General features: G+C 37.9%; 1 protein-coding gene across 2 annotated transcripts in view; it reads right to left on the bottom strand.

Moving 5' to 3' along the window:
* THBS2 (thrombospondin 2) overlaps window positions 1–12,254 on the bottom strand; it is a 41,023-nt gene that overhangs the window by 24,077 nt on the left and 4,692 nt on the right. For both annotated transcript variants that reach the window (XM_019527189.1, XM_019527190.1), the window contains exons 4-9: window positions 11,580–11,664; window positions 6,105–6,301; window positions 4,989–5,129; window positions 4,319–4,415; window positions 3,155–3,325; window positions 1,568–1,744 (exon numbers count right to left, since the gene is read on the bottom strand). In XM_019527189.1, coding sequence (XP_019382734.1) covers window positions 1,568–1,744; window positions 3,155–3,325; window positions 4,319–4,415; window positions 4,989–5,129; window positions 6,105–6,301; window positions 11,580–11,664 — 868 coding nt within the window. The remainder of the gene's footprint in view (window positions 1–1,567; window positions 1,745–3,154; window positions 3,326–4,318; window positions 4,416–4,988; window positions 5,130–6,104; window positions 6,302–11,579; window positions 11,665–12,254) is intronic.

Raw genomic sequence — 12,254 nt, 5'->3', positions numbered from 1 at the left:
AACATCACTTTGAGCTGCATAATGAGTGCTTAGAACTACTTCAAGGTGTTAATGTGCAGATAATCCAGGAATTAAGAGCTCCAGGAGCTGCCCAAAATTACCATGTAATAAGGCTCTTATACTGCTTCCATCCGAATTTGGAGATAACTTTTCTATATTCTATGATATTTCTACAACAAAGCAACATTTGCACCACTTGAAGATTGTATTTTCATTTGGCAATCCAAACATTATTATGACTCCCAAATGCACTGCCCCTCTGATTCAGATATAAGTGACTTATTCTGATTCCATCTACATTTTATGCTAGTACATATCCGTTGATTTCAGAGCACATATTCCTGAATAATATTGGTATAAAACCAGAATTAGGATGTAACTTCTTTTGAGCAGAGGCTGTGTTTTTCCATATGATTTGTACAGTACCAAACATAATGTTGGTTGTCAGTAAATACTGTCAATGGGTAGAGAGTGCACACATACAGGGTCCCACACCCACATCCCTCCCAACACCACCAGCGGCATTTGTGGATGGTCAGCGATCACCGCTGGCCACCACTAATACTGCCAGCAGCATCTGTGGGTGGTCACCAACCCCTGGTCGATGTTCACCACCCTCCCCCCTCCCACCACTGACAGTGCTGGCAGGGTCTGTGGGAGCTCCCCGCTTAATGCCGCCAGCACTACCATGCTCCACCAGCCGCCAGAGGCATGCATCATTCATGTCAGTGAATAAATAACACTTAGCACTTATGTAAAAAGGGCTGCACAGGCAGCGGTGAGTAACTCATCTTGCCTATTTTTCAATCCACAGAAATATAGTGAGTTCAGAAGTATGAAGCAGGAAATGGGTAAAATAAAAACAAATCTAAAGTGGCTATAAAAGAAGAAACAATGATAAAAGAAAAGTTCTAATTAAAAAATAAAAATGTGTATCTATACTATAAAATGGACATATGCTTATACTATTCTGGTTTTGGTGACTCATGCTTCTGTCATTAATATATAATGCAACCTACCGTTTAGATCAAAACATGTTTATCTTTTTGTTATGTATGAATCACCCATGGAAAATATGGCTTTAAATTACAGGAAGGAAGTTTCCTTAAACTTGTAAGGAACTCTTAATTTTTAAAGCAAAATAATAACTTAAGAGGTTTGCAAAACCTCAAACTACACTGTTGTCACTCATCCCTTCTTAAAATACCCCTATGAGGTAAATAAGCAGAAAATAATTATGAATAAAGTAAGACATGAAGAAGCAACTTGACTTGCAAAAGACTATTTAGTGAGCCAGTGCCAAGGCCACAAGTGGGACCCTGAATTCCTACTTCCCATCTCCTGGTTTACTCACAAAACCACATTCCTTGTGAATACTGTAATATGAATCTGATGCCAAGATATTAAAACTTGGAGCAAAGAAACAGTGGGTTTATTATAGTCCATTTCTAGGCTAGGAGTTAGACTCTTTGTCTCAGACTATCAAAATTTAGAGGCTGTGTTACTGGAAGACAAAATGCAGCCATCTTGGGTTTGACTTTCATCTTGGGCTTAAACGCAAACTTACTTGGACATGGGACTTTCTCACATTTCTCTGTTTCACGGCCCTTTCCTTCACAGTTTTTCCCACCCATCTGTGGGATGGGAGAATTGCAGAGACGGATGCGGGTGATGTTGCCTATTCCACAGGTCACGGAACAGGAAGACCAAGGAGACCAATGACTCCAGCCACCATCTTGACGTACTGACAGAAAAAAGGGCTCAGCATAAGGAAAGTCTTATTTAATTTAAAGGTATAATAGAACCTAGCCCTGCAAGAGAACTCTCTCCATTTGCAACAGATATCCCATCTTTTTCCCATGACTATCAGGCCCCTGGCAGACATTACACTTAAGGCATGATTAACTAATTAATCATGTCATAAGTAGTAACCCAGCCATACATTCAAGCAATTAATGGTGTGATAAAACAGGGAATAAGCCACAAAATCATCACACAAATATATGTAATAATTCTGTGGCTCATTCCAGTTTCATCTTAAACTGAACATGTGGCTGGTATGCTGATTAGCTGATCAGCATTCCCAACCTTGGGAACCCAGCAGAGCCCTTCAAGACTCTGGTGAGCTCTTATCATGAGAGCATTTGTCAGCTGACTGGCATTCCCAGCTGTGGAGGCTCGTTGGGCACCCTGCTTGCTACTTGCTGGTGCAAGAGTAACCCAGGATCATGATTCTAGGCTCTCCCCCTACTCTGGCACTAGGGTGCAATTGATGTCTAATCCCAAATCCCACAATCATGCCTCCAGCCATGCACATGTGGCATGACAGGAGACTCAGTTGTTGGGATCAAGGATCAGATCCCATCAAGCTTTTCAATGAATGTCTGTTAGCAGCCCCAGCCGGAAAGCCCAACATTTTCATTCAAACTTAACAAACAAGACAGGATTGAAGAGCATGCTACAGTAACTGTTTAGAGAACAGCTACTTTAAAAATAACATTATTTTAAAGTTGTAGCAAAACACTTGTCTTCAGAGATGGTTATTGATTATCATCATGAGCAATATTCCTTTAGGTCTGCATAGACTACTCAAGAAACAAAAGTTCCCTGGAGTATTACAAACTTGTTCTGTGGACAGAATATGACACATGCATGGACAGCAAACAACAGATCAATTAAATGCTCTACAAGAATCTTACTGAACTACTTTATATAGATCCTTGCTCCTCCTGTCATAAGCATTTCTAAGCTAATAGACTGTGATGATAACCATGGATGAATGGCAAAACAGAAATTGTCACCCCCCCCGTACCACATTCACCACATATATTCTAAATGTCAACAAAAGGTAATAGGCCAGCTTGTAATGTAAATCCAAAGTCATTCCCTGCCTTTTCCTTTACAGTATAAGGACTAAACTAGCCAGTGTACATGCACACTGAACTGACATAAACTGAGAAATATCACAGAAGGGAGAAACAGAGGAACAATGCCAAAAGAAGCAGAGTACGAAAGCATAAATTAGTATTAAAATACATCCAATTCTGACTATTAATGTCTGTCTAGGAAACCCAAGCTATGATTCTTTTGGCTTCATCATAGAAATGAAGAAACAGAGAGAAGTTCCTAAAGAGAGATAAATGTCATAACTCACTGCGATGCTCGCATTTTTTGAAGCTACACATTCTTGTCTGGATGTGTGGACCTGTGCAAGAACTCCTGGTGACATCACATGACCTGCCTCGCATCTGAGTTCCTGAGCCACATGTCACTGAGCATTTGGTCCAGTCTGACCATGGAGACCAGCCTTCTTCACTGTCTTCAGCTGCAGATCAGAAGAAGCAAAATGTTCTTAACAGTCAGTTGCTTTTATCATCAGATTTCTGCTTCTGCCTGTCCGTTTCTTAGAACGCACCCTTTTTTCTTTATATTTCTTGTTCTGATTCTTCATTTTTATTTCTACCCCTGAAGAGTTAGAGAACTTCACTTTGTTTAACACAATTTGAAATTGGCCCATATCAGAATCCTGGATCTAAGCACCCTCATCTTATATCCCGTTTAGAGCTGGGACTCACTCTTGTAGAATTTTATCTTTGGACTGGGATGTGCCAAACACCTCTTTCTAGACACCCCCAAACTTTGGAACCACATCCAGAATCTGAGGCTTGGATCCATTTTTAATATAATGTAATGAAAAATGTGATGAAGAGCACAATGGCAAAGGCACTCTATCTGATCTGATCAATCATGAGGCCTAAATAGAATGACATTTACGTTCTATTTCAGAAGATTTAAACTTCTGAAAAAAGTCACAATTTTTTTACAGTAGGTCTGTCCAGATCAGGGTGAATGTATTACTGAAGCTATTCTCATTCCAAATTCTAGCTATGCATTTAAATTCCTGTCTTGAAAGAATCCTTTTATCATTCTGTTCCTTATGAGTGAAGTATTGTCAGGCCCATAATAACAGAGAGAAATAATTTGTGACACTCCTTGCCTCTGTAACCATAATAGCATTGTAACACAGAAAACTAACCTTCATTCTGGAAACTAGGCACTTTCTATAGGAAGATGGTTGACATACAATCTATTCTAGCTACTGTATAGAGATGAAATGATAGCTAATAACACATAAGGAGAAATCAGAAAGTCCAAACAGGAGAAATGTAGTTAAATTCCATTATTCTGATGCTTAAACAATATGATTTTGTTTGCACTAAGGTATATTTAACTTTTTCTTTTCAACACTACACATATAGCAAGGTTTTTTTTAAAGGCCAACTGATGGATTCCTTTTTCCCTTCACTTTTCTACTTACACTGAGAGCAGACAGGACAGCATTCACCTTCAATAAATGATGGATTGGCACAAGACACTGCTGGGCAGGTGATTTGATGGCACACAATTTTAGAATTCTACATACAAAGAAAGCAACATATTGGCTTGTAGTCATTTACAGATACTAACAAAAGCATATGTTCTGGGAAAATTCCAATCCCTATGGAAGGTCTATAATTTATTAAAAATCTTTAAGAAAAAAACAAAACTTTGAAGATGTTCTCACTTGGCTTCAGTTTAAAAGACCAAAAAGATTGTATTTAAGTTGGATCTTTTATCAAAGGGAAGATTTTGCATCCAACAGGACTATCAGTATAACATTGCTCTTTTGTTCATGAGAAGTAAGACCCTGATCCAAAATGTATTTAAGACAATGGGGGATCCTATTAGATCAGGCTCAGAATGGATGCTAGATTCATACTCTACTTTCTGAACATCCTGTCACAGCATCTGATGAAGTGAGCTTCATCTCACAAAAGCTTGTGCTATATATATATATATATATATATATATATATATAAATAAATAAACCTACTTTGGTTAGTGTATAAGGTGTAAATCTACCCTGCCTTCTACAGGACTGAGTAGCCAAGCTGGATTCAATATACTTAACATTTTGCAAAGAGGGAGAAATGCTTCCAAAGTCTTACCTGGCAAGTACATTTGGTACAGCTATCCACCGTCCAGATTTCATTATCTGCAAACACGCGGCCATCCTGCCAGCAGACTGATTGGTTCTTGAGAGTTTTGTTAGGTCCAATCAATTCCCACATGATTTGGTTCTCCTCAGACTAAAACATTAAATGAGCAAACAATGTGATAGGTGTATTTTTATCCAAGGTGCTTAAAAAGAGAAACTTTTGATCTGGTTCAAGTTATGATTGAAAAAGTACACTTTTATGCATTCCTATGCATTAGGAAAAAGGAATAATAAAATGTTATTGTGCTATTCCACAGTTCTTTCAGGTAATATCATAAGTGTGGTTAGAAAGCTTTAAATATAATCTGCTCTCAATGGCTTTTTTTTAAAAAAAATATATTTCATCATCTAGCAGGGAAAATGATTCCACTCTTGGGATATGCAGTAAGTTATGAAAGCTGTGTTTAGAAAGTATGAACTTAGTTCAGAACTAGGAAGGAAGGAAGTAGATTTTAAGCACCCACACATTAACTTACTGCAATAGTGAAAGGTAAAAATCAGATACTTCCACTTACTTCTGAGGTATGGTGAGTAGTATAGACATTGTATATATACATTATTGTAATTTCTCACTAATTTTATTTGAAGTAGTTTAAACAGGGATTAGTGTGTGTGTATACACACACACACACTATACACACACACACACACACACACACACACACTACACACATATTATATATACACACATATACCTATACATGATACTTATGGCCAAATTTGACTAGCAGTTTGTGTTCAACTCTTGGCTGCCAAACCTCAGAAAACTTTAATAGGCCTTATATTTTGGGACTGTCCCTGTATCCACCCCATGGAAATCAAAATCAGTAAGTGTCCTAGTACAGCATCCAAAGTCATCAATAGGCATTTTCATAATGTAGGCCGTACATGCATTGAGTCCAATTGAATCCAGCATGTGTGTGTATGTGTATAATCACCTCCCAACATGCCTAATGTTCTATCCATCAATATGTTCAACCCAAGTCATAGAAACCGAGAGGGGGGACAGCATTTTTAAAAAAATGTATTATATATCTTTTGATTCTTAAGTCCAGAGGGCACCTACCACTTTCTGAAGGTTATCAACTAAGTTGTTAACAACAACACGCAACCCAGTGAGCTCAGTGAACATAGTCCCCAGCTCTTCACAGGAACGATCACAGAACTCAGCCTTCTTCTCTGTTTTTTCACCAACGTACTCAGTTGTGACAGCAGGGCTGAGGTGAAGGATCTCAGTACTCTCATTGATGGTGTTCACTTCAACTGTAGGGAGGAAGAGAACAAAGAACAGTTGTGTATACAATGGTCTTCCACAGATTATAGCTTACTGTTGGAATCATAGATTGGCACCAAAGGTAGAGTTTAACTGCATCAGCTTTGGAACGGCTGCATGCTAAATTATACTGAAAAATAAAATCAGGGGGTTGGATGTCAGCAGGTTCTAATTATAGACTTTCCCTTTCAAAACTAACAGCCCAGCTTTGTCTTATATAGCCATCATTTAAAAGCGCTATTGGCAGTATAAATAATTAATTTATGAAGCAAATATAGTAACATATAATATCATGAAAGTATATGTATATCTGTATTATGCTCCTCCATAGCCATAGAAGTTTTCAGATGTTTCATGCAATATCATGTTCACCATATGAACACAGAAGATCCTTTCAAGTCGGGTCATTGAAAAAGGACTACTCTTCCTTCTATTCCATGGCAGATATTGACACAAAAAAATATCAGCTAACTGGGTCTAGCTAAAAAAAGAGTGTGTCCAGCTTTGAGTAAATTTAGATGTTTTTTAAATGTCTGATGAACCAGAAAATCCGTAGACCCTGCAGCTGCTCAGTTAAAATGGTAGTCTCATGAGTTTCACTGCTAATATCAGCAATGAATTTGACAAAGATGTGAATTTCACTGAGTACCTGCACAATGTTCCCAGACTTTCTAGCTCTGGAATGGACTGATCAGTCGACTGTCCCAGGACAAACGACCCACAATTTCCAGCATCCCTAACCCCAGGACAAACAAGCTGGAAATTCAAAAAGGTTTATATTAGAATCATGCTTTGGGTTTGATGAAAGTTCACTGAAGTTGGGATCTTCTAAACAGAACATGATGAGTTCAATGAGCTGGCATTTTTCAACAAAATTTTATAACAGAAATTTTCCATACAGTTTTTCAGCTAAGTTATCTACTACTGAGCCCAGATAAAAGTGAAATAGGGGCCAAGATGTTTTAAGCCACTTTCTTACCCTGGCTCCTACTTCTGTAACTAGCAAGAACCTGATCAGCCCTGTGCATTATAGGTAAATGCTTTTTCTAAATTCAGCCAGTTGGTAACAGGCTTCTAGTGGCCTCTTTGTACCTGGGAATAAACACAGAACCAAACACCTCTTAGCACCAACACAACTCCCCCATCATGGAGGGACACAGAGGCAACCAAGTCCCATGCCAAAGGCATGCTTGGTTTCCTCGCTAGGGCAGGTTTTGCAGCCTCTTTGAAATACCACATTTTCATTTATCTCTTGAATGGATAGGGACAGCATTGGCCTGGCACCAACCTGCCAATATTTTTTAGTAATCATTGGCTATTACAGAAGAGAAATAAGCACAACTCTTGGTGCAATATAACATATGTATCAACACCACTCATCCTTGTCATCTGGATAGCCACACATTGTGAAAGGTCTTAGAACTTTGGAGGATTGACTTAGACAATGTACAAGCAATGTTAGTGGGAGCAGACTCCTACACTGCCTCCTTATACAAACAAAAGTTTAAAAACTAAAATAATAATGAACTAAGCTATTAACTGTTAAATTATTATTCATTTAACTTGTGTTAATTGGATTGGATCAATGTGGCTTATAGTTAACTAATTACCTGCTGCTTGCCAAAGTCTATATTGAAAAGATTCCCATATTCCAAAGCTTAAATAATTAGCTATCTTAGTTTCTAGGACAGAAAAAAGCACCCACGCATCACATGTATCAGCATCCCCATGCATCCCTGCGCTGCAAAAATGGAGACAGGAGCTTTGAACCAAAGCTCATTGAATGTGTTTTATTTCAAAGTGCCCCACCACCATTTTTTTCATGCAGGGACACATGGGGATGCTGACACACGTGACGCAGATGGCTGCCAGAGAGTGTCAATTTCTGAGCTCTGCTCCGACATGCTGGATTTCCAGCACATTGGAGCAGGCTCCCCGCACATCTTTAGGAGCCCAGTGTGTCAGAGTCATCTATGGTGGGACTCTGTTTATTTAAGTTGCCTTCTTTTATTATTTTATTACTATGTAAAACATTAAGCTTCAATGATTCCCCATATAACATTTTTCAGATCATTAATTTCACATTTTTAAGCTAACACATTCTGCCTTGACCTGAACAGTTTAAGGACATTATTAAATCTGTAGTCTCAACAGGGAGTGCAATCCTAAACTATGCTAGAAGCATTAAATCCATACTCCCTACCAGCACTTGGCAATCATTGAAAGAAGATACCTCAGGACTACTCAGTGCTCTGTTGCTGGCTTCCTGCTAATTTTTAAGGGCTAGAATGATATGCTTTGAAAAGAAAAAGTGTTGAAAATGAAAATATTGTCATTAGAACAAAAACACGCATCCCTTGACAAACAAAAAGCTCATTCTGCTGATCTGGCACTCAGTAGGATGGAAAAATATTTGCCTGGACAATTGACACATTTACACCCGTGTAATCAGTATTTACGCCAGTATACAAAAGGAGCAGGTAGATAATGTACAGATCTACACTGGTGCTGCCTACTCAAATCTGGTGTAAAATTACCCAAGAAAAAACTACATTTGTACAAATTACACTGGTGTATGTCACCTGTCTGCAACTTACCCAAGAGTAGCCATTTGCTCTAAGCAAACAAGCTACTTCTCTTCCCTTGCCTCCTAGTGGCAAAATGCTATAAAAACACCCAGTATGGCTATCCCCAGATAGCTTCATTCCTGTCCATAAGGCTCCTTACAAAAACAGTGTAAGTTATACCACAATAAAGATATTGTTTAGCCAGACCTTTTATTATTTTTTTAACATGCCTCTCCAAAATTCAGTGCAGATGTATAAATAATTTTAAAGCACTTGTAATGATTACATTATAGTGATGCTTTCCCATCCACAAACCTATTAACTCCCTCTTATATCATCTCTCTAGGCAGCCTACCCTCTCTGAAAGGGCTTATATATATGACCCAAAAGTCAGCAAATACAGGGCTCTTTCAGAGAAACTGCAATAGTGAATCTCAGAATTTGGGCACTTTACTGACAATGTCCTACCTCCCACTCTGCTCACAGTAATATCTGGCATGTGTTAGCTTAGGTGCCTCACCTGAACTGCCAAGGAATCAATTAAGAGAAGAAGGATCTCTTATGTGTGACCAGTGTATTGCCCATGGTTTTTCAGCTGTCGCTGTGTAGCTACATAGACAGGGCCATGACACTGCTGTGATGCATGTAACATTTCTCTAATGCTTCAACAGCTGCAGCTACTGGAAGTTGAAAGCTGCTCTATCAAAAATGATCTCTCATCATGCCTTACTGCTAGTATTTTCCCTTGGGTTCCCAAATGATTTCTCTTTACAGTAGTAGAGAAAAAATATGGCTGCATGTTTTTTGTTAGTATCTAATCCATTTTAGTCAAATATTTTCCTTTTTGGTACTCTTCCCATACAAATGTAGAAGATCCAGAGATCTTCCTTCAGTTGGTCCAATTGGCTCAATACTAGTATATCCTCAACCAAACAAAGACATGTTTTCAGTCTCTTAAGTAATTCATGACAGGATTGAGAGCTCTACTTTGTGGATCTGATTGTCTAAGATGACCCTAGGTCTCCACCTGCGTCTTCTATTTAAGAAGGTTACTCTGCTAATGAATGAGTTGGGCTACCTGAACTGTGCCATCCTTGAAGCCACTGTTCTGCTTTACTCTGAAAGTGCAATGCCATTCAACTAAAAAAGTTTTGCATGTCCTTACACTTGCTCTTCTACTTATACATGTCCTTCTACTAACACAGGAGGGATAAAAAAGAAGATCATGGGTTTTGAGTTATTCTCTATTCACAGTGGAAAGAATTAGCAATGTATTTCCTTCCTTTTCTTCTCCCTCTTTCCATACTGAAATAGTGGGAAGTATGGCTATGACCCATCTGGTAGTGTTCCTGCCAAACCTGAGCACAAGAATCTTCTTAATCAACATGTGTCACAGGATGAAGATATGCCTTCATGCTAAGATTGGCTAAAGTTAAATTCCCATCTATCCATTCAATGTATTTCTAAAGCACCCATTATCATAGCATCTCAGCTCCTGTTGTATGCATACTAATAGTGTTTTTGTAATTTCTCACTAATTTTATTTGAAATAGTTTTAAACAGGAATTAGTATTAAAGTTTAGTATAACACATCTGGTTTATATCAACTTTTCACCTCAAAGCATCTTAAGTATATTCATTCCCTAATAACCCTGCAAAGAGGACAAGAGCCATGATCAGCCATTTATTTTTTTCTTTGTACAAAAGGCAAAATGGAAACACGGTAGATTTAATTGATTTCTTTAAAGTCAAAGTTCAAGGTTCAAGTGTGTGGAATGCATGTGATTTCCAGTGTCAGAGAACAGAAATAAATCCAAAATCTAGCTGCCTCACCCATACAGTAACTGCAAAACCACATTCCCTGCCCTTGTACAGAATTACTACCCAAAGTTTCTTGATTGAGCTCATGCCAGTAAAAATTTCTGCAAGTAGAGCCAGGTACAAAAAAACTTCTCATGACAGTCAGGGTGAGACCTAAACTAGACTTGACATGCACTTTAATTGTTTCCATTTTGAGGGTCCCAAAATGGTGGCCTCCCCATACACAAGACTCCAAATGATGTCTTTAGGAAAAATACTGATCAAAATTATGTGGCAAGCTATCAGAAATACCTTTCATATTTTTTTCACTTATTAGGTTATTCTTTTTAAACCTCCTAAGATTCAGTCAGTCCATACCCTCTCCCATTTTCAATATGTCTCTAATACATTTACTACCAAAAGATTTCACATCCTTAAGGCTTGAAGACATGTTCATATCACACAATGAATCAAGTTCAGAATCCAGAGAGATGATTCCCAACTTTGTGCTCTGATCACTAAAAAACATTCCTTTGTTCACTGATAAAGTATACATAGATGAGTTATTTTGTCTTCTTATTGATAATTTAAAGACTCCAAGATTCTTAATCTAGCAGCAAAAATAAAAGGTCAGGTTGATGTGAGTGAGTGATATTTTTATCATGTTTTCAGCACCATGCAAATTATACAGTGATTACTTTTGTTGTCACTTCTAAACAATATTCGGAAGAAGATTATGAGAAATTCCAAAGCTTTTTGAGACACATTCTGCCTCTGCCACAAGCACAATTTCCATTAGCTCAATTGGAGCTATGCCTTAGTCGGGGGGTAATATATAACTCTGGTAATTCCTTATTTACAGATTCACTTGAAAAATGATAGTGAGAAAAAAGATTCTTACTTGTCTGGCTCTTCTGGCATCCTTTTTTACGTAGAACCTCTTCTAATGAAGTGTCAAATATTAAATTAACATTTTGAAGGAGACCCTGTAATAGAAAAACCCCCAAAAACTTTCAGACAATTGAAGACAAAACCCATAGCAGATCATCATGAGTTTTGCCTGGGTTGTCCCCCAGTATTCCCACTATAGCAGCTAGATTTGGCCATAGGTAAATATTAAAATATAACACAGGGTACTTATCTCTGGGAAACACTTACTAAAAATTAATTTTGCTAATTTGGAAACCTTACTGTTTAAAATATTAATGAAGTATAAAACCAGTTATTTTTCAGAATAAGTCACAGTAAAGTAGTAATTGTTCAACTGTTCTCATGCTGCCACCTTGCTGTGAGTTCAAATTCAAACATATTTCCATAATATTCAATTAGCCAGACAATGGTTTCATAGAGGATGTGGGACACAATGGTTTTTAAAAGGTCAAGTTTGCTTTAAGTTGCAAACAAGAGAATTGAGTGGCTCAGCCTAACCCTAAAAGTTACTTGTGTTGTGTGAGAAGTAGATTTTTCATTTTAGGGGAGTATCTGCAATTTTAAAATCCTTCCTATCTAAAGCAGAATTAAAATGGAACAATGGCATTTTCCATAAGACAATTTTTTTTTGGGGGGGGGGGGGGTT

Source organism: Gavialis gangeticus, unplaced genomic scaffold (genome assembly GCF_001723915.1).
Source record: "Gavialis gangeticus isolate Ggan-Ray unplaced genomic scaffold, GavGan_comp1, whole genome shotgun sequence".
NCBI lineage: Eukaryota > Metazoa > Chordata > Crocodylia > Gavialidae > Gavialis > Gavialis gangeticus.
This window is presented reverse-complemented; position numbering and strand designations above follow the sequence as displayed.